Source organism: Pseudopodoces humilis, chromosome 3, assembly GCF_049639895.1.
Source record: "Pseudopodoces humilis isolate 2021_Gansu_Grassland_sample_001 chromosome 3, ASM4963989v1, whole genome shotgun sequence".
Lineage (NCBI taxonomy): Eukaryota > Metazoa > Chordata > Aves > Passeriformes > Paridae > Pseudopodoces > Pseudopodoces humilis.
In genome coordinates, this window is record NC_142202.1 from 39,958,966 (window position 1) to 39,981,949 (window position 22,984).

General features: G+C 38.6%; 1 protein-coding gene across 1 annotated transcript in view; it reads right to left on the minus strand.

The window, feature by feature from the left end:
• The window catches only part of RPS6KA2 (ribosomal protein S6 kinase A2), a 158,487-nt gene that overhangs the window by 88,145 nt on the left and 47,358 nt on the right, over positions 1 to 22,984 (minus strand). Inside the window, exons 2-3 of the mRNA XM_005526944.3 lie at positions 8,871 to 8,987; positions 4,754 to 4,835 (exon numbers count right to left, since the gene is read on the minus strand). Of these exons, the coding sequence (XP_005527001.1) occupies positions 4,754 to 4,835; positions 8,871 to 8,987 (199 nt within the window). The remainder of the gene's footprint in view (positions 1 to 4,753; positions 4,836 to 8,870; positions 8,988 to 22,984) is intronic.

Below are 22,984 nucleotides of genomic sequence, written 5' to 3' on the forward strand. Positions count from 1 at the left end.
AGCAGGTAATAAGAGGCCCAAGAAGATATAAAAATATAGCAGGATACTTTAAGAAAATATAATAAACCAAAATTTAAATGGTGAACCTGGATGAGTACCAGGGCCTCTCACCAAACACAAGGACTGTAAAAAGCAGAAAAAGACACCTTGAAAAGCTCGGCACAACAGAGGTAGTTTTACCTGAGGTGAAGACTTTTTCTGAGTCCTGCTTGATAGGGTAAAATTGTCTACAATTTCTCGTTTTGTTGACATTTTATTCCTTTCAAACCAGAGGGAAACCACTGGACTTTGGTATCTGATATCTAAACACCATATTTGTTGCAGGGAAACTGAGTCAAATACAAAGGAGAGCTGAAGAAGCCACTTCAGTTGGTGTCCAATCAGGGAAACCACTACTACAGTTTTATCAGTGGTTTAGACAGAAATCACACTTGGCCTGGTAACATCCAAGTTAGTTGCTACATTTTGGGTACAATTGATATTATCCATCCTGCATCCCAGAGAACAGCCAAGCTCTCTGTGAGTCACTAAAGCTGCTCTCACAGCTTACTGCACCTATAACTACCACACACCAGCAAACCCCTAAGCCTGCTGGCTTAAACCGAGGGGATCATAAGCTGCAAGGCACTTCAGAGGTTTTGACAAAAGAGATTATGATTTCTAAACCCCATAAGCACAAAAAGGTAGATTGCATTCTCAGGGTCAAATGGCTTCCAGTGCCAGGACTTACACACCCCATTGCCAACCCGATGGGCAGATGCAAACTGCATCCTCATGATCCATCACATAACCCTTGCTACATCATCTCTGCAATATTTTTAAAGTTAATGAGCATTATGTCAGTGAATTACAGCTTCATGCCACTTTCTCTTAGATTGCACGTCTCCTGGAGGAATGGGTCTTTGATTTTCAAGCTCCCTTACATTCCAGCACAGCAACCTGCTGGGGATTTATGGGCATTTCATGAGTGTTTAATGAGGCTTACACCGTAACCAATCTAAACAGCTCTTGACCATGGCATTCTGAAGCACATCCAGTAAGGTTGATGGAGCCTGACACACCTTGAGAGAAATACTGAATGAATCAGAACAATCAGCTTGCCCTGTCCCTCTGTTCCTGCTTTGCTGGTGAATACCAGATACTCATATACACAGAATAAGCACTCCCTGGTTGATTTCTGGTTGGCTCAGATCTACAATGAATTCAGGATGGGCAGTACTCACTGATACATTTCTGTAAGTGTTTAAACATATAGATCAACTTTATTATCTGTCAGCTTGTAATCTAAAACTCTCATTTTAAAGAAAAAGTAGAGTATAACAAAGACCTGAAAGCAACATATTAAGATGGTATTTTAAAGAGTACTATTTAATGACATTCTGAAGGGCAAAAGTCTCACTCCTGGAAGGTATTTGAATGCCTAAATATCTTTGAGCATCTAGATGCCCCCAAAAGAGTTTATATTTGCAAAGGAAGCTATTAAGGTAATGTAATTTAATATACAGCATTTGAAAGAGAGATAAATTAGAGTTACACGTACATGCAGCCTTAAATCTGATGTATTCCATATCTTGCACCTAACACACATAACATCCTTAAACATTTTGAACAAGGTTTTCCTAAAGTTGATAATTAGAATGAAACACTTATCTAGAAAGCTTTCTGTTTCAAAATCAGATACCCACAAGCTCCTGAAAAAGGAAATGAGGCAGAAAGGAAAGAAACTTATGTGTGATACTCTCATTTACAACAAAAACTAACAGCAGCTTTTGCTCTTTCAAGGATCCATGCTATTACAAGTGCTTATTCAGATACATCCTATGTGTAAAATAAACCTTCATGAGTTTAAAATTAATTTAATTTTCACAAATATTCGTGTGTACAGCATGTGCCTCTGCCAGCTTTTACAATCTAAACTGGAATATTCTGGAGCCTAATTTTCCCTTCACAGCAGGAGTGGTGCTACTGATTATCAGATCTTTTTCAAGCTCAAATCTACATATGTGATTGACCTACAAAGTCTCTTTTGTATCAAAAAACATTTTTGAACTGTAAACACTTGAAGAATTCTGCTGCTGCTTGCTGTGCCCTTCTTATGCTAACTTTTGCTGCTGGTGAAGTTGGGATCATGCTAACAAGGGACAACTACCCTGGAAAGGGGCAGGAGGAGGCAGCAGGTTTACTGGAGAAAGCACCATTTTGTACTTCTGCTTGTTCCTAAACATTACCAGATAGCCACAGACACAGTCATGCTCCCAGGGCAGGAAATCCCTCAACAAGACCTACTATGGTTGTTCCTCAGAGCAAGTACCATCACTCCTGAAGGTCTCTTACCTATCCAGGTTTTATTTTTTCAGATGAATCCAGGAAAGAAATCAGCTTTGCTATCCCATCTTTTTGTTTTTTTTCCTTCTGACTTCTCCGTTCACATGCTTTGCAAATTTGTTTCACTATAGAAAATAACTGCTATAACATTTAGGGCTGTCTGGCCATAGTCAATGGAATTGGCATGGAGAGCTCTGTCTTTCCTGCTCCATGTGGTTCTTGTGTGGAGCATAGGTCAGAAAGAAAAATCATCAGAAATTTGTCTTGTAGTGTGTCTTTTGTCAGCAGATGCTGAACACAGTGCTAACATGTACCTGTAGCTTTGCTCCCACTGCTTGACAGGGTAATAAACACTTCACATTGGAGTGACTTCCAGTCCTTTTGAGTGTAGGTAGTCAGTAATAATTCAGCACTCTCACTTAAAAGATGAAATTAAGCTGTCAGAAATATTATCTCTATGCCAAAAGTTATACGGAAGCTTACTGACAGCAATCCTCGTTTTTGCTCGTCTCACTCACCCTGTTGCCATTGGGGTTCTGTCTTTATTTTTGTACTTTGAGTTAAACAGCTGTCAGTTTAAACTTATTTGTAGAAACTGGTGCAGACAAATTAGTTCCTATCCCTGTGCTGGTTATCTTGAGATTAATGGGGAATCCAGAGCTAGCAGTCAGAGAGGTAAGTAGTCTGAATGGGAAAGAAACACAATCCACCAAAATCACAAAGTAGCCTCAATTTTTGGATCTTGTGACCCACACTCAAAAAGACAATAAATAGCCTTTCTGTGCTACAAAGAGCCACAGAACTGCAAAGAGGTTCTTGTTCTTGACAGAATAGAAACTTAATGGAACACTTTGGGTACTTTAAACTTGCAACCTAAATTTTGGCATTTCCTGAAATACTGCCACAATAAAGGTTTTTTTCTTTTACAGTGGAATCAAATTTTACATATTTCACCATCAAACATTAAGTAACAGTAAAGTGTTTGGGGATGCAAAAAAAAACCCCATCCCCTTTGCCAAAGCACTTCCTGCTAAACACTCCTCAGAGTTACACAGAAAAAGAGGGAATATCCAGTTTTCCCGTTCAGTAACAAAAACTCTGTATTGTCAAAAGAAACAGGAATAAGTTTCTGGTATATGCTGATGTCTGAGGGGTTACACAGACCTTGCTCAGACACCATCAAAAGACGGTGTTCCCCAGCGGGGAAGACTCTGACAGCTGAGTTCAGCCCAGTTTGGGGCACTTCACGGTCCTGCTCTTGGTTGAGAAGTCAGAGAATCACTCTGCCATACACGTGATGTACACAGGCCTGACCTATTGCTTTGCATGTCTTATGTCCAGTACTGTTTAAGTGCTTATTTAGCCTGGGCTGTTCTGCTAGAACAAACATTCTCGTCTAGATTCCAAACAAAAAGATAAGCACGCCAGCATTGCTTCAAACTCATGTTTCCCTGAAAAGGCTTTCTTAGGGGAAAGGACTGTCTAAAGGCCTGGTGTGCCTTTGCTTGCAATTATTGGAAGCTTTATTCATGTTTTGGTTCCCCAAAGCAAGGCATGCTAAAGAAATCTGGGTTTTTAAGTGATCAGAACTATCTGGCCACTTAATGATTATTCTTTGCATTAGGGCAGAAATTTAGACACTACACTGCATTGCACAAACCCACACTGTCCGAGACAAAGCAAAATATCTGCTCCAGACAAAATGAATGCTCTCCTCTTTATCTGCAAGAAGTGTCAGGCTTTTGAGGGAAAGATCAGAACAGTGCAAGGTCAGGAAAACAAGATGACTGCATCCTCCATACTCTGTGGAGGAACAAGCAGTAAGGACTTCAGCTGAGACTGAACTTACTCTCTTTGCTTTTCAGTCCTGGGCTTGACTACAAATTTCTATTTTGTCTGTAGCAGGCAGTGGCCCCAGAAGAGAATGATCAGCTTTAAACATCAGTCCTTTGGTCCTAGCCTCCTACAGCCCATGAGCTAGGAAACAGCAAGATCTAAACAGTCTCAGAACGACTCCTCACACTTGAAAACGCGTTCCCATGGTTTTTCAGGCACATAGTGAGACCCACCAGCTGGGAAGGCCATTCTGCCCAGTAGGAGCCAGGTTTACTTCAGCAACATAAAGATAGTGACACTTCAATACAAATTAATATATACCAAATAGAAGTCCTAAAAATAACACCAAGAAAATAAAGCATGCATGCATCTGGGAAGCTGCAAACCTGTTTTCCTGCTCTCACACTGTATAGGTAACATATTTTTGTTTAAAAGTTCTTTTCACCTAAAGTGAGGCAGAATTTTGGAGGATGGCAAGGACATATTTATGCATTCATATACTGCAAGGCAGCAACAATGTAAAAATAGCAAGAAAAATAAATTGCTACCTAGCACAGAAAGAGAAACTGCAGCCACTGTCCCAAATCTTTACCTTTCAGAGTTGCCTTCTTAAGTACCTTCATGGCATAAAGCTGGCCTGCATCAGATCCTTTTATCTTCCTGACTAGAAATACCTGTAAAAAGCAAATGTTTTGTATAGATGAGTACTGAATTTCTACTTACAAGACTTACTGCATTCAGCAGGAGAATAGACACTGTGGTTCAGGAAATCTAATGAAAATTACTAGCTGAAAGCATTTCATGTCTATTTCACCTGCAATTGGTTGAGCTAGCTCTGGAAATTTTCAGTTTTAAGCCTTTACCACCTCACAAAAAAAACATTTTCAATATTATTAATTGACATCATATATTCAGTTAAAGATGGGTGAAAAGTTAGAATCAGTGTGCACATATCTCTTCACATTCTGACCAGCTTTATACGAAAAAAATTATGTCTCATATGTGTCTAGGAATGTGCAGTGTCTTAAAATTATTTCCATCAATTAAAGAAAAAAGTCAATTTGGTGGCATTCATGCTATAACTCATGAATAGCAACTTGCCTAAGATGCAGCTGAAGCAGAAAGTTCATACAGCTGAAAATCTGTTATTATTATAAAAGAAAGGACAGTTTTTCCTGTTACAGTCTCCTATGCTTCATCTTCTGACAGTGTAAAATTTTAATTAAAGTAAAATAAAATAAAATAAAATAAAGTAAAATAAAATTTGTAGCTAAACTTGCACTCTTTTTATTGTGTTACATGCAAATGTTTCTTATTTGCCCCTCAGTCCATCTGAGCACTAGAGGGGTAGTGAACAACAGGATCAGTGGTTCAGTTTGGTCTTTATAAGACTTTTAGTGTTTTAATAATTGGAAATAAAAGAAACAACTCTTTTAGCTGGTTCTCAGGACACTCTCTGTCTGCTGAGGTCGGAAGTACCAGGCAACAGTTATTTTTATTTCAGCACTTGTGGTACTGGACAGAAGCTGAAGTGAAGCCAAATGTAAAAATAAAAATATAGTCTCACGTCCATACAGTCCCATATACTCATTAATATACAAATTAACAAAGACTAGGTGAAATTATCTAACTAATGAATGTCTATTTGGATTAAAAATTCCATGGCAATTATTTTATTAATTGCCTGTCCAGGAACCTTGCAGCTTTGTTAACTGTCTCCACCTAAAAGATAAAAAGCCAAAAAATAAGGAAGGAGGACGTATGTTTCCAGCACAATTTTTGCAAGCTGAAAGACTCTTCCTCCTAAAAAACCCCAGCCTGTAACCAGATTAGATTTTCTCAAATCCATTTGAGGAAAGGTTTGTGGGAAGGGAGAACAAATTTTATCAAGTAGGTACAGAAGCTGGGGGGAAAAAAAAAGTGAATTCTCTCTGAACAGCTTCATCAGAACTCTTACATCTGACAGCATCACAGCTTCAACACTGGTACAACATGGTCTGACAGGGTTTTGGTGAGACTGTCCTTCTCAAGACATTTCCTGTGCAAATGAGATATGCAGAGCTCCTCAGCTGAGCTGCCCTGACCAGCAAAGCCTGGGCACACGTTGTTTGCTCCCAGCCCCTGCTTCCTACTCTGATGAACATACAAACACCTCCAGTGCTCACAACTGTAGGAAAAAATGATGAACTCTGGATGCAATAGGTGCACGTAAGACTTTCTGAAGTGTGTTTTTGTTGTTATTCATGGTAAATTGAGCTCAGCTGCTCCAGCATTAACAGGAAGTCAATTCATTTAGAAGTTTACAGAGAAAAGTTGGGATATTTTTCTGGCCAGGCCAAGTAAAAGATTTAATTTTTTTATTACATTGAAAAGGAGGAGAAAGTCAAAAGCAAGCTTGTCCAGACACTAGATTTTCAACTGTAGTATTATTATTTTTAAGAAACATTTATGGGCTCTTTACCCCAAAAAACCCCAAAAACCTAAACTCTTAAGATAATGGTTTTCAGAAGCACTGCCCATAAAACAGCACAGCATACAGGACCTGCAGAAATATAAGGCTGTAGTTCTAGAAATATCTGGTGTGCTATATAATCTTGCAGAACTTGTAATACCCACATTGCTGTAATAAGCAAAATTGTCAATTTACATTACTAGTCACTAGTCAGCTGTTCACTGTAGCACGGGATAGGGCACTTGTCCGCATTCCCTCCAAAAAAGATGAGTCAAGAACACTGTGTTCTATTTCAGAGGACATCAAAATAACCGCCAAACCAGAAAGGAACAGAACAAATGAAAATGCACTGTACTGCAAAATGATGTCACCTTTCTGATTATTCTGAAATGTAAGGTGACACATCATTCTTGAAACCACCAACTAGCCCTGAAGTGCTTAAGTGACATGTTATATTAGCTGGACTAGACAGGTTTGCCAGAATAGCATGTGCATGTGGTTGAGCATGACTTTCAATTTTCTAGTTTGATATGTTTGCAAGCACCTCAGGTTATTATCACATGAACTAGCAGAACTCCCTTAGCTGGAGCAATTGGTGCATCACCCAAAACCTGATATAAAAATCTAATCAAGGGTTCTGCATCTCAAGAGTGTTGGGGGCACTCTCTCTTACACCAAAGACATCTCTAATCCTGCAAAATATTATTTAGGCCTTGGGTGAAGAACTTGAAAACGTATTGGTTTGCATCCCCAGGGACATGGATTTGAATTATTAGCTCAAATACCAAGGTGATAAAAATGTAGGTGGCTGGGGACTGACTGCATAAGTAACCCAGAGCAGACCTCTTTTCCCCCCCATGTCTTTGCTGCTCCAGGGAGTTTACTTCTGTTTCTCACATAAGATATGGAAAGTGATTTGTAATTACATGCAGCTCCAGACACGTACATTGTCCACACTCACACTCTTATGCCCCAGAAATCAGACTTCCTTTTGGGAAGAGGTTGCAGAGACCAGGCATTTTGCTTATAAAACACCTAAGGCCAGAAGGCCAACACAAACAATACTGAAAATACATCAATGCAATCTAAGATAACCAGTAAACCATTTCTAAAATCTTTACTGCCTATATATGAAAACTGAATATTCTGCCTCTGTTACTTTTATCAAAGATGTTTCTTTCTGTTCTTCTCCTTCCCACACTGAGTCCCATAGTAAACCTAATTTTGAGCTATTTGCTTTTCCACATTCATTTAATATTTAAAACTTAAACACACTATGCTCAGAAGAAATTCTCAAGCTCAAGACTTGGTATTGAATGTTAACTTTCTTGATATCTTTCATCTCAGGGAACTTCTAATAGATTTGATCATCAGTGTATTCTAGAATAACCAGGAAGTTGATAAATACTGTTAACATAGCTTCCTTTAGAAAAAAAAACTAAAGGTTCTGTTTGGAAAATATGTTTTTAAAACTCTACAAAATAATACATTTATAATTATGAGGACTTCAATGCCTAGTTTCAACTACGTTCTCTGTTCCAAAGTTTTCAATGTCTTATAGAAAGACTCTAAGGCTGAATAGACTCTTCTTTCTCTCCATCTTTCCTTCCTGTTCTCATTTGCAACCAACATGCCCTGCTGAAGAACTGTCTTTGGAAGTCAGAAAATCCTTTGTCTTAAGATATGTTGAGAATGTTATTTCACCACAAATTAGCTTGTGGTCATACAGGCAGGATATTTTTTTCCCCCCCATGCTCTTGCGATAATGATTACTGTATTCTGCACTGGGGTTTATCTCCAGGACCTTTCAAGGCCTCTGAGTGTGAACTAAACAGAAGTCTAGGATTTGGAAATATGCTTAAGGTTTTCCTTAGTGGGAACTGTGCAGCTAACTTCTTTAAGTCTTTCAATAGTCCTATTTACATCTTCCAACTAAGCAGCAATGGCACACTCACCTCCCTGGTGGATAGGTCAGAACTCACCAATATTGCTTATCACTGTTTCTAAACAATAATGCTTACTAACAATCACTTGTGCTCATTAGTCCAGGTCTAGAGACATAGGTGCTATTTCCTAAACTGGTTCATATGCAGAAATCCAGCTAAAAGACTGAAATGAAATGGAGATAGAAGGGCTTTCCTTATCTGCCTTTACAATATAATTTATATCCGACAATATCAGCAATGTAAATGAACTCAGAGAAAGGACACAATATTTTCAGTGTTGCTCTGGGTGATTAGATGACAATAAAAATTACCTTTCCATATGAACCTTGTCCTAATACTTTCAACAGTTCAAACTGAGAAGGATCTGCTTTTTCAAAACCTTCCTTGACATGATGACTGATGTCTATTTCCTTCACGATACCTTCTTCCTGCAAAGGGAAAAACAAAACAAAAAAATCCCCAAATCAGAGCCATTATCCTAAGGTGAACATACTTTTACTTAAAAGCTCGTCTTCTGTGATGCTACAATCATGTAGCAAATTTTGAAAACAGAAACAAATGCTTGTCTAAATATTCCACGTGCCTGTTACCAGCTGGGAAGGGTAATTGTCAGGACATCCAGACCTGGTACTTCTGTTTATTGAGCCTCAAGATATGACTAGATAAAGACAGATTATACAAGCTGAAGCCAAAAATAAACTGCAGAGCTTGGTGTGCCCATCAGAGACCTTGCTAGCAGTGTGGCATGTACTCAAATCTGCACTAGAGAGGCTCCATCACACTTCTCTCCACATATTTTCACAGCTTCCCCTCAAAGCATCATTTAAGTTAAACTTAAAAATTTTCCTTAGTCTTAAGCAGCAATTCTTCTAATGAGTAGGTAATGAAGAAAATACATTGCTGAAAGAACCTCTTCCTATTTATCTCAAAAACTGGGGAGTTACTACTGTTAACCATTTAAACAGAAAACAAATTAATGATTATATGTAAAATGAGGTGGTGGTGGGAGAAAACTGACACACACTTTATTGCTTGCATGAGTTAGTTTTATACTCTTTGGATTTGTTCAGATTCTTTTGTTAAAATCTTTCCTCTGTCAATAGATGCACATTCCTCAAAGACATCAGTTGAACTAGGACCTTCATCTTGCAAGCTGTGACATATGGCATTAGTTTCAGTTTTTTGTTCCATGTTATTTTGGCATGTTCCTCTACAAAGGAACTGGGTCATGTGAGACCCAGAGGGACTACACAGAGTTTGCAGCAACCCAGAAAGTCACTGAGCTGAAAAGAAACCTGGAAGAAAGAACCTGCTTCTCAAGGACACAAAGATAAGGAAAGATAATAATTACACACCCTTTTATTTCTGTAGTGTTTTGTATACCTACATTTGAGTTTTTTGGTTTGTATGGTTGGGGTTTTTTTCAAACTATTTGTTCTAACTTCTCCACAACAAAAATATGGATTTTCATTACAAACATTTTTTTTTTTCCATCTCCCAGTTTGAAGGGACTTACTTATTTAGGAATAAGTTTGACTATTTGTGCACCCAGCAGAAATAATTGGAATCTCACAAACATTTTTACATGGACTTTTCCAGCAATTTTCCTTTCTCCCCCCAAAAAATCCTTATAAGACCCAGTAACATAACATTTATTCCCCACTCTTAAACTAATGTTTAGAAAACAGAAATAACATCCTAAAAACAAAAATGCATAAAACCCCTGAAAATTTTGGCCAAAACATATTCTGTGCTAAATAAGAATAAATTTGATTTTCTTCTCCTCCAGAAAAATTGCTGTCACTTTCTACTAGCTGTAATTTTTCAGATGCATGGGTTGCATTATCCAGATTGCTTTCTTATTGGTAATATTGCAGTTTCATCCCTCCTCTTCCCTACCCTGCCTCTTTACACTCACATACTTTGGAACAGTGGACTATATCCTCTTCTTGGTTTGGAAAGTTTCCTGTAGTTCATTCATGCTACCACAATTATAGAAAATAATCATCATCTCAGAGTAACTCCTTTTCCTGATCCTAATTCCTATAGTTTAAGGTTTGCCTGAAAGGAAATGCTTAAAACCAAAGATGTGTTTTCACAGAGAGATTGAAAGGATTTCTAAGTACAGAACTGCCAAGATCTCTCTCTTCTCATTTTTCTGACTTTAATTGCTGTGTGAGATAGCCTAACTTTCTGATACTAAATATATAATTTTTTCAATTATTTTGTACTCCAGTCTGCACCATGGAGTCACTTTCAGCTACATTTGCAATTTAAATGATAAGTGAGTTTCGATTTGCCCATTCATATTACTCATCAAAGTCAAAGACCTACAACCCTAAGCATATTTCTCATTGTATTACTAAATTTAATATAACCTCTTTAGGTTCATGAAACACATTCAGTTATAGGAATATACTGAAAATATTAAAATGATGAAAATTCAGTTTACTGGAAGAATGCTTAAAAATTTTTTACACTCCCATATAATAGCATAAATAATTTATAACATGCAATAAAAACAGTAATTATATGCATCTTTAATTAAAAGATCAGGGGAAAAAGAAAAGAGTATTTACAGAAAATGTAACAAAATACAAGGCCTAGTAATGTTTACTGGAGAAGCATGGATTTTAAAGAAAGAAAAAACATGCTAGATTTTGTGATTATCAAAATATTAAAAACGTTGGTTAGAAGAGGCTTCTAGAGGTCATCTGATCCAACAGACCTGCCCAAAATATCACTGACACTTGTTCAGACCAGCCAGCCGGATTTTTGTCCACTGTGGTTTGCAGTGTCTCAAACACTGAAGCTTGAGCCACTTCCTACAAGAGATTATTCTCTTTGGATTTTTCCACAGTCCAGTCGAGCTGGCTGATCCACGCGCCCTTAGGAGGAAGCAGGATATTTTTCTAGGAAGGTAGGATTTCCTGTGGATTTCCTGTGGTCGCCTCGCTAGAAAGGGGCAGCAAAGCAGCCCTGAAGAAAAAGCATTTTCACCCATCATCACCACAGTGGTGTCACTTGTGAGCTGTCCAAGAGGTAGATAGTATTTTAGCTGGTATGACAAATCCACTTCCCCCTGGAGCAGAAAGCCAAACTGGCAGTGCTTGAGACTGAAGACAGACACAGCTCCTTAAAGGAAATACATGCTGGGGTGTTTGCACACATGCACCCATTTGCCTTGAATGTATTTCTAGAATCTTATTACCTACTGGCTGCATAAATCACGGAATAACTTGTGTTTGTTTGTTTTACCTTTCTAGCAAAAAAACCAAACCCAAACAAACCAGCACAAACCAAACAGTCCTATATTTTTTATTTACATTCTTACATGGGATTTTCTCATTTGAAGTCTTCCTGTATTATGCCAGATATGGAATCTGACATAATTTTTCTCAGGTATTGATGATCAGAGTGAAACCCAAACTGTCAAAGCACAATTATTGTGGGCAGGTCTCCCAACCATTTTGGTCTGAGTTGCACACTAGAAATTTGTTTAATACAGATTTATTTTTCACTGTTCCAGTAGCAAGTGCACCATCTCTGCATCAGGAATTAGCATAACAACAACAAAACTGAGACAAGAGAATCACAATACAGATGAAGCCTGCACACTGAAGAAGCTGTTTTGATGGAAAGGATTTCTTTCTGGAAAAAAACCAAACAGCCAACTTCAAAACAGTGAAGTTGGTGGAATCAAAAGTGAATGTTCCACAGTTTGATCTTGCAACAGCTGTGCACACCAGCCCAGGCTCTTGATCCCTGCTGTATTGTCCCACACTGCATTAGCAAGAATGCTTGATTTGTTGAAGCATAATATTTTGTAAACTTCTCTAAATATTTATGTTTTCACAAAAAGCATCATCCCGTGACAAAAGTGAGATGGATGTTCTTGGTGGCTTGCAGAAAACACATGGTCAAGCAGGATAGAATAGAAGAGGGAGGGCAATACATTAAAAGAGGAATGGAGAGTGCTTCTCTATGTTAATACAATAAAGACCTATTCTGGGTCTGATTCTGTGCTGCATTTAGGCTTGCATGCTTTAGGATCTGAGGTCAATGAAGAACTCAACAAAAATGTGGCAGGAGGAAATAAGAAATAATGATAACTCAGAAGATAATTTACTGTTGTTTGTATTTTGTTACCAATCTTCCTATTTGGCAAGTTATCACCTAACATAAACCCAAATCACAATTATTTAAATACCAAGTATGGCAGGCAACACATTTCAAAACAATATGATTCATTAAGAAAGCATGTTTAAAACTGTGATATGGGAATAGTTAGGACAGGATGTGTCTGATAAAGATGAGGCCAGGTTTCTACCTCTGTTTCACAGTTTCTAATCTGGCTCAACCCATAGGAGAGTAATTTGTATCATAGACATAACAGGCCATTCAAATGCTGCCTAGGGCAGGAAATGAATTGCTGGCCTGCATACAGTTCTTTGAGGACAAGTATCTACATTAAAGAAAAAAAACCAAAAAAAACGGATTGATGCATTTTGATTAGACTCTTCCCAAGCCAGTCTCCAGAAGCTGGAATAAAGGTTGAGAAAGAAATCTTCCATTTTGAATAGGTTTTAATCCAAGTTCTGGCCTCTACTTTCATCTGGAAAGATGTAAACTGAGCAAAAATACCATAAATGGGCCTGGTTGTTTTGTTCTTTACTGTCAAATACACCTTTGCTTTAACAACAATGAATTGGACCTACTGAGCCCTTAAAGAAGCATGTGTAACTCACAGTGAATTTGCTGGACATTGTGCCAGGTCAGTATTTGGCTCTCCATCGTAAACTTACCTACCTTCTCCAAAGGTCATACAGAGTTAAATAACACATTACAGTTTTAAGAGACATTGGGATTTCTTTTCCAGATCTTTCACAAAGGTGAATAGACTGTGTTATCTTGAATTTGGAATTCCAACAGGTATGTAATAACTTACTGGAAAATAAAACTATGTCATAACTTACTGGAAAACAAAAACCTTAAGAGCAATTTCTGTGGAAATCAGCTGTTAAATTCAGCAGAACTTTTTCTAGAAAGGGGAACTATTAAGCTCTCTTTAAAATACTGTAACACTTCTCTCCATCTCTAATATTTCATCCTACATTTTTAGTTTCTTCTCCCTAATACATGCCTGTACAGTTGGGGTACAGCTAGAGTCCAACAAACTAAATGGGAAGAGATGAATCACAGAGAGCAAAGGCAGTGAATACAATCTGCTGGATAGATTGATGAAGTCTATGAGGTGAAGGTTTAAGTATTTCGGAGATTTGGGTAAAATCTTTTGTGCTACAAGGCATCCTGTGTGTCGTTGATGAATCACTTAAGGCTGAGCTCAGCTAAATAAATGCAAGCATTTATAGCACAGGAGACAACACTTTGAATAAGTTTACTTTGCAGCCAATAGAGAGAAGCAGGGACTTAAAAGAGATCAGATCCTTAAAAGAAATCACATCCTAAAAAGTGCACATTTCTGTCTGATGACTATTAAGAAGGCCTAAGATAACTTGCTGAGCTGGGGGCCTCTGCAGTTGCATGAGATGAATTCATGTTTATCATTTGATTTTGAAACACACTTAAATAGAGAAGTATTGTGGCCAGATTTTTAATGCCATTAGAAGGGATATGTTTGCTGATATATGCCATTAAATGAAAGATTTTTCAAAAGAACTTATACACTTGAAACATCTAGACAATTAAAAAAACACTCTAAGGTGTTGGAAATAGTCCATTAATCAGGATTTTGCAGCTCAGTAAATTAGGCATTTTTTCTACTTCCTCCCTAACTTGAAAAATAGGGATAGTTGCTTTTTGCTATCCTGTGGGAATATCATGAGAAGTAACAGAAAAAATCTGGAATTCTCATACTGCAGTAATGGACAGACAAATTATCTGAAATGTATCCAGTACACATGAGATACCAGGCAGCCTACAACTGAATTCTCTTTTAGCTCAGATTAAAACATTTTGAAGTCTGATGTTCTTTATCTGATGACTCTAGTCTCTTTACAGACCCAGTCCCTGACTAGGACAAATATATACAAAACTATGACTGTAAAGTTACATGAGGAGAGCAATCTTCCACTTCCAAGTGCAGATATGCATTAAGTACACCAGACTTAATTATAGATGCCAACTCTTAATCTAACTTTCAACCCTGGACACTAGCCAGGGTAACTCTAATTTTTATGTTATTTCTTATGCAAACTGCAATAGCTTATGAGGAGTGGTGAGTAGAAAGAGTGCCTAATAAGATGTTAAAGCAAAGGTTAAAAAGACAAAAGCAGAACCCTCTGGTCACAAAAATTACAAAGCGTTGGGCAGCCTTACTCATATGGCATACTCTCTACAAATACTAAAATACGTTTGTGAACTTTACCAAACAGTCTCAAAATGAGTCACACCGTTAAAGGACAAAGAACTCAGCAATATTGCTCTTTCTACAATAAATAAGAGCAGGAACATTTTCACCAAGATCCTACTTGGCAATGGTGCACTATTGGCCTTCACAACTCCGCAGAGCTGTAAGGTCCATTGCTGACAGTTTCTGCTGGGGAACAGGCAAAAGAAGAACATCTGCCACTCATTCATCAAGGAACTAACTCCCAGTGTGTCTGGAGCCAGTGCATGGAAGAAAACGTGACTCTCAGAAGGGTGAGCATTCTTGTTTCCTTATGATGATTCTATGTCGCCACTAAACAGGGTTATGAACTGGAACCCAAACAGGGTTACGTGCAACGGTAGGGGCCAACACACATTGGACTGCCTTGAAAAATAATCACATTGCAACACAGCTCAAGGCTGGTTCCCAGGTCAGTATTGTTCCCTGTGCACTCTGCTCTGAACAGCTCACAAACTCTGTGTGAATGGCCCGGATGACTCGTGCCACCGACCTTCCCAGGGATGCCCCCACCCACGGCCACTGCAGCCTCCCACCAGAGCTGGCTGGCACCTGCTGCAGCACATCAGCACCCACAGGAAAGCCCTAAGGGGACAGTCCTAATGTGATGGCAACCCATGCTCCATGCATTTCCAGAATACAGGCAGCCCCCACGTCCCTGTGTCCCAGCTTCACATCTGTAAAATGCAGGTAAGGCCATCTCCCTCTTTCCCTGGTTAGGCACTACACACTAGAAAGATACCAAATGCTCAGATACTATGACATTAGGCTTGAAAAAGGAGTAAGACAGAAAAGAAGGTCTATATGTTAAGGATACTATTCAAGAAATATAAATACTTGTTAAATTACTCCAGTTTTCTTATTGCTGTACTCAGCTGCTTCACAAACTAGAATAAAAAGGTGCCTGATGTTTTCCTAGTGCATTTGAGTGTGAAATAAAAACTCCAGCTGCACTAGGAAGATAAACTGCTTAAGCAAAACATATTTTGAACCGTTTCCTCAGTTTCCTGATCCAAATGAAACACTGCCCACCATAGCAGTGCAAATGGCACCACAACACAGTAAGCAGAAAACACAAAGCCCAGGGACATTTGCATGGTGATTTTAAAGAACTGAATCATGTTTAATATGCATACTAAAGGAAAAATACCAGGTTTTATCTTGAAATGTGAGGCAGAGTCAACAAAAGGCTGTAATAAGAGATAATCACATTACTGAAGTGTTGGATTAGTCAGTTTAGGAAATATACCAGTCTGCTGTTTACAAATCACTTGTAGAGTATGGTAATTATCATTTTGTCTCCAAGAGGAATACTGACCTGCTTGCACATTTTGCATCCTCCCATTAATTAAATCAAGCATCCGCTAAGGGTTCAACCAGCTTGTACTTCACAAACTGGAGTCCTGCTGGCATTATGTTAGGGAAAAACCTGTTGTAATGAGGTTCATTATCTCAATGGCATTTTACAGGCAGACTATTAATAGGGAAATGGACTAATGGGAGGTCATTATAGAATCAAAGGAAATACAAATTAGTTTTAATGCTACTGTTCACAACATACAGCATGAGTGAAGGCATTGAAGGAGAGAGGCCGAAGCAGCTGAATGAGGCAGAGAGAAGATGGCAAAAAGGAGATTCTAAGAGATGATAGGACAAATTTAGCAACATGGACAGGGGAATAAGATATGGAGAGCAGAGTGAAAAGGAGGTATCAAAAAGGACACAAGGGCAATTGGCTTGTGCCTATACCAACAGGGAGTTGAACCAAGAGAAGAACTGCAATATTAAATTACTTGAAATGCCTTTTTTCCTCCTGTTATGAAGCAGCTTAAATTTAAATACCTAACCATCTTCCTGGGATGAGAAAGTACAGGCATGCGTGTATGTACTGATATGATGGGGAAGGTGGTAAGCAGTCCTGGCGCACTCAAAACTGCTCCCAAAATAAAGGGTGAGTCCCCAAATGATGGGGACCAAAGCTGCTTTGCTGCACAGTTGGTTAACAGCATTGGGTATCCAGCCTTCTTCACTAACTCAGCTGGGCCTCCAAAACGCAGTATGAATTCAGTGGATCCAGACTCCGCTTATCTATGTAGACACCAGCTTCAATTTTTTAAGTTTTACAAAAACACACAGATAAAATAATAAAAAAAAGGTTACACAAAGTACCTGACTATGCCTCATTTCATGCTGGCTCCAGTTTCATGGACAAATATTTAGCAAGGGATACTAAAACTTATCTCTTCAGCTTTTATTACTTTTATTACAGCCATGGCTAAACCTCAGGTCATTATTTGCAGAAGTTTGCATTTCAGTGCCTCAGGACTGTTACCAGGAACGAGTACCTCTTTAAGCAGAGTTTCAGCAGTCTACTGAAAATCTGGCCCAGGAAAAGGCCTGTAACATTTTGTAGTCTTTTTAACTACTTAGAAACCTCTAGTTTAGGTCATGTCCCTCAAAGATTCACACTCACAATCTCCAAGGAAGAAGCTGCTAAACAATTATCACACATCCTCTTTTCTGTGAAGGGAATAATTGTTTACAATTACCATACTAAACAAAAGTATACATTATGTAGACACACTGACTGAAAAGATGTGTACTTTGAGAATGAGAACAAACAAAACACAAAAAATCCATCTGGATGCAAAGAACATCTTTGCAAAACTGTTTGGAAGACTCTCCTGTTTCAAAGGGGTCAAACTGCCGCACCAATCTGTTCTGCAGAGATTTACAATGGATAATGTAATTTTGTATAACAAAAAGGGGGTGGTGGGTGGTGCTAAGTTAGTTGGTTGTCAGCTGAACAGAATCTTGACAAACTTAACATGACAGCTTCACAGCAGCAAAGCTTCAGTCAAAGCTGATCCTCAGTCTACTGAAGTCTACTGAAAATTATTTCCAGAGTAGAATTCATCCAAACATATGTTTGAACTCTGATCAACAACCAAACTCTGTCTGAGTTAGCTGTCTAAACTTCTGTACAGCTGAAAAAAAAAAAGGGTGCTCTTAGGCTTTTCTTTCTTTCAGACAACAGTACGTCCCTAGTAGTCTAAACCAGGACTTAGTAAGCTTGCCTCTTTCTCCTGACTGTAAAGCAAGTCTATGTTAATTAGTTCAGATTTACATTAATTCTTATTACCTTCATTACTCAATGACTGTTTCAGCATTAGATGGAGCATATGTGTTCCACGAAAGACATACACTGCATTTTACTGAATATTTTCAGGCCAGCTTTTGATCAACCCACCTTTTTCACTAATCATTTTCTACAGTCTCCAGCAGACAATGAATGATGCTCTCATAGTTTCATTTTTCTGGCCTGAGGTACACTTGTACAAACTGTTGCAATATTCTTCAGCAGAGACATTGTTAACCTGTGTGGCTATTGCCATGATCTGCCACCACAAGTCAGGGAAATCAGGGCTCTTGGCCATGAAACTGGAAGAAAACCTGCAACCCTGTGTCAGACAAATTTTTACACTGGGAGAAACTTTAACAGGTATGAGGAAAAACAGTTTCTTCAGCCTCTTAATTCAAAATAAATTTTACTTGTTTGCACAGTCCTTGTAGTGTTTGACCCATTAGATGACCCTGCATCAGTTAGAAAACTGCCAAGACAACTGGAAGCTGAGCCCAGCTGCAGTGCTCATCACCACATTCCTGCAGACTGTGAGGCATGGCTTTCACCTGCCCTGCAGCTCTTTTATCACCTAACTGTGTAAAGGGACATTTACATCAAGTGGTCCTGGTTTTTATCTTCAGCCACCTTATTCACAAAAACCCTACTTGAAACAAAGGTACATGATGATGATGATGATGATGGAGGAAGGCAGTAGAAAGGAGCTCTTTCTGTTTAATCCATTTCTGTGCAGAAGCTTCTGTGGTTTTTAAGTATTGAGTATACCAGTTTTAGAGCAAATTTACTGCTTTAGCTTCCCTTCTACAAGTATTTTTTTAACATACACAAGCAAGTAAAAGGTCAAATGGAGATTACCAAATTCCTGCTGGGTAGTTTTCATTGACCTGCAGCTATTTCGATATTTTTCTGGTCTGGCTGAAAACTGTTAAAACAAATTCACACGGCTTCTTAATGGGTAAAGGCTTTGTTGTTTTGTTGTTGTTGTTGTTTTTAAATAAAAGATAATCCAAATGGCTTTACTGAAAATCAGTTTGCTGCACACTGTAAAGGGACAAGATGGAGAAAGAACACAAATTTAAATCTACTGTCTTACTGAAATGACAGGTTGCTCACAAGTGATAGGGAGCTGAACCCACAAGAAGACAAAGGACAGATAAAGATCTTTGTAGTGCACCATCATGACCTCTCTCACAAGTTTATCCCCAATGACCTGGAGAAGTTAAAGGTTACTATACAGTAGACTGTGAGATTGTTCTTATGCTCAGAGCAACCACAGAGCTGTCTGGGACTCCTGGGAGAGACTAAACTCCCATTCAGAGAAAAGTGAATGGGCACAGATTAAATGAGCTTCCTATTTGACTTTTAACATTCATTTCGGATACAGCTTCCATTAGTAACCTGAACAAAGAAAAATGAATGGAAAAATACAGTGCCACACATTACAGAGATTTACTCATTTTTTTTAATAAGAAGCTAATAAAATAAAAATGCTTTTTGGTGTTCCATATGGTGGATGTTATCCCATTGACACTTAAAATCACCAGCTGGCTCCACTGGGCTGAAATATCAGTGAAATCCTTAATGAAGCTGGGAGACAGAATTCTGAAAAAGAATCTGATGACACATTATAAACACCAATAATTTTATGCTGCATAAAAAATTTGAAAATCACTCAAATTCAGTAATTCTGTATGAAACACGGGACACCAAGCAACAGCTATTCCTGTTCCTTTACAGATAAGACATTTTTCATGCTTCTCAGGGAGTCCTAGACAATTATGCCCACAGTAAATTATAACATTTATAGTGAGTCTTATTTTATAACCCTAGGCAGGCAACCATATCTGTATCACATGTAACTGTAGTGACATTTTATAAACAACAGCAAGAAGACAACTGAGTGGGAAGTGAAGTAATTCAATCAATCAATAAGCTGAAACTAATATTAGGGACAAAGGAAAAATAGAGAACACAACCAGAAGATGACAAGTGAAAACCAAAGAGGAATGCTGGAACCACACAAAAGTGTTACTTTAAAGAAGTGTTTAGTCAAATTCATAAGTCCAATGCTCATTAGTTTTCCTTATTTTGTCATAAAAGAAGAGCAATTCCACAGTGTTTCCAAGACACCATGGGAGGTAAAGTTTCTGCAGTTTAAGACAATACTTTAAGAAAAAAACTCTTTAATGTAAAACACAGTGAAAAGCTGATTGTGAATTTGCCACAGATTTTGCTTTGTTTGTATTCTCAAATTTATTTGCATTTAAAAGCATAATTTTTTCTTGCTGACTACACAGCAGGGTCCTGCTATGCCAAAGCAGAGTTTCAGCTCGCTTTGTTAAAAGCTCAGTTGTCCTAAAAACATTATTTTTGGACTGTGCTTTTTCTGATTTGTTTTCAATGTTCAAAATGTTTCTTTACCACAAAGGCTGAGTAAATTGTCATCTGCTGTCTTTGAATTTTATCCAGAACTTACAACTGAAACTTTTTTGTACAGGTCAAAACCAAAATCTTTTGTCTTCATAGAATTCCTTATGCTCGTGAAGACACACATGGACATCATCAGTGAGTTTGGATTAAACTATGTTACTGAAACCATCTAAAAAGTCAAGTAACGTAAGAATTGCAGTTCTGCATAGCTGCATTTTCTAAAGTTCCAGTTCTATGAAGTAGCAAGTGAAGCTGGGTGACATAAAACACTGCTGTGTAAATAGCCTTCATTTGAAGGTTAAGAGTAAAGAGAAACAAATAATTCACATCAGCTTCTCATCTCTGTACCATCTTCTATGCCAACAAGCTGTAATTGTATGTTTTAAGGACACTGAAGGTTGATTAGGTGCAGTTATAACTAAGATTCCTGGAACTGCAGAGAGCAGAGGAATCTAATAGTCTTTAATACAAATGCTGCAAGTTGACCTGGGTGACATATACCAAATGCAAGTAAGTATTATAGAAAGTGCACAACATTATTCCCATTATTGACAAGAAAAAAATATATGATGTATGATGTATATCCACATGAATATGCTGGATTTTATCTGGAGCAAAATCAGAAGAAATTTTTTTCCTTTTTTTTTTTTTTTTAGCAAAAGTTGATCTGAAGACCTAAGGAGTCCCTTGCACACTGAACAGTGCCTGTCAGCCAAGTTAGCTACTGAATCTCTCTCCTTCAAAAGTCACCTAGAAAGGTACCAATGAAAGGATATTCAGTATTGCAGGATTTTCTTCACCAACAAACAAGCAAACTACGTCACTGCCCACCCTACCTGAAAACCTCCTGCCTGCCTTCCAGTCACCCCATCACAAATATTTGGGTGGTAAGCTGAGTCTGGGAGAGTGCCAAGAGGATGCAGGGTTGGGCTGGCAGGAACTGGGGTGGGATGCAGCTGCAGATTCCTGGGATATACACCAGCATCATGGAGGGCATGATGGAGACATAAGCAGAGCTTCTGCCCCTCAGGCCATCCTCAGCTCCTCAAACCCAGAAAGGCACTCCCTCAGAAAGGTCTCCAGCTGCTCTGCTCTTGGGAAGTTATAAGGAGTCTTTTAAATCCCAACCTGAAAGGGAGCCACAGGCAAGTGAGGTGGCAGCTCACACAAGGTGTAAAGAAAGGAACCAAATTGTCTTGTGGTTGTGGACAGCTCTGGGAGAGAAGTAGGGCAAAACACACAGGGCCCATTCCAGCAGCCAGCTGTCCAAGTGAGGATGGAAGGCTTTGGGTTGTGGCAAGTCACACTAAGCAAAGCTGACCACCTCCCAGCCTGTCACAGCCACACAACTGTTCAGCACTGGAGGGTAAAAGCCACAGAAAGCAAAGGCAAGAAACAAGTTTGCAACCCATGTGAGCACTGCAGACAGGTACATGGGAGGCTCTCAGACTTGGTTTAGCAACTCCCTCCCCGGCCACTCTGGGACTCGGGGATAGCTCTGCTGGCCTAAACAAAAGCTGTTTTCCACCATCTAATGTGTGCATGGAAACACAAGCCCTAAACCAAGCCTGTTATAATGTCTACCTGCAGTGTTTTGCCAGTTTTACAAAACTAGAGACATGTACCAAACCTAAATTATACTTTGGATACAGTCAGGGGCAATAAACTTAACCACAGCAAGAAAAATTTAGGTTAGATGTCTGGAAAATCCTTCCCTGGGAAGGGCAGAAAACCATCAAAACAGATGCCACTTAATGTGTTGCTAACTTCTATCCTACCTTCAGCTACCTCTTCTTTGTCCTGATATTACACTTTTTTGTTGTGTTTTTTCAAGAACCCACAATGATCTCCACATCTGTAAATACAATGAATCCTATTAACGAATGGTGAACATTACAAGATTTATAACAGATATTCAGAATCCACCTTACAAATATAAGCCCCAGCTCTTGAAAACCCCTCTCTTTATAAATAGGCATAATTAATTACCAGCAACATAAGTAGATGTTGGAGAACTAACTGTTCTTGTAATAGTTTTGCAGGATCAGGCCCTAAAAACAGAGGATACAGATGGTGAACACAAGATGCACACTGAGTGAAAACAGTTCTTCTTTTCCCCACTGGCAGAATGCCAGTTAGTTAGTTAGAGTCTGTTAATGATGGAACAAGAGGAAGAACTGTCATGCATATGTGCCAAATTTACTCATATAAAAAGTGAATTTGGCATCAATATCTGTTGCAGCTAATCAACAACATGAGATAAGTGGGGCAACAAATTATGCCCCTTTTAATCAGCTAGCACTGTCATCTCCTTTATAAACAGGGAGAGTTTCTAAATTTGTTTCTGGTAAGTTTAAAGCAGTAAAAGAAGATGGAAACATCCTGTTGACAAAATACTGGCTCAGCCATCAAAGGACTTCCTACAGATTTTAGAGCATCATCAA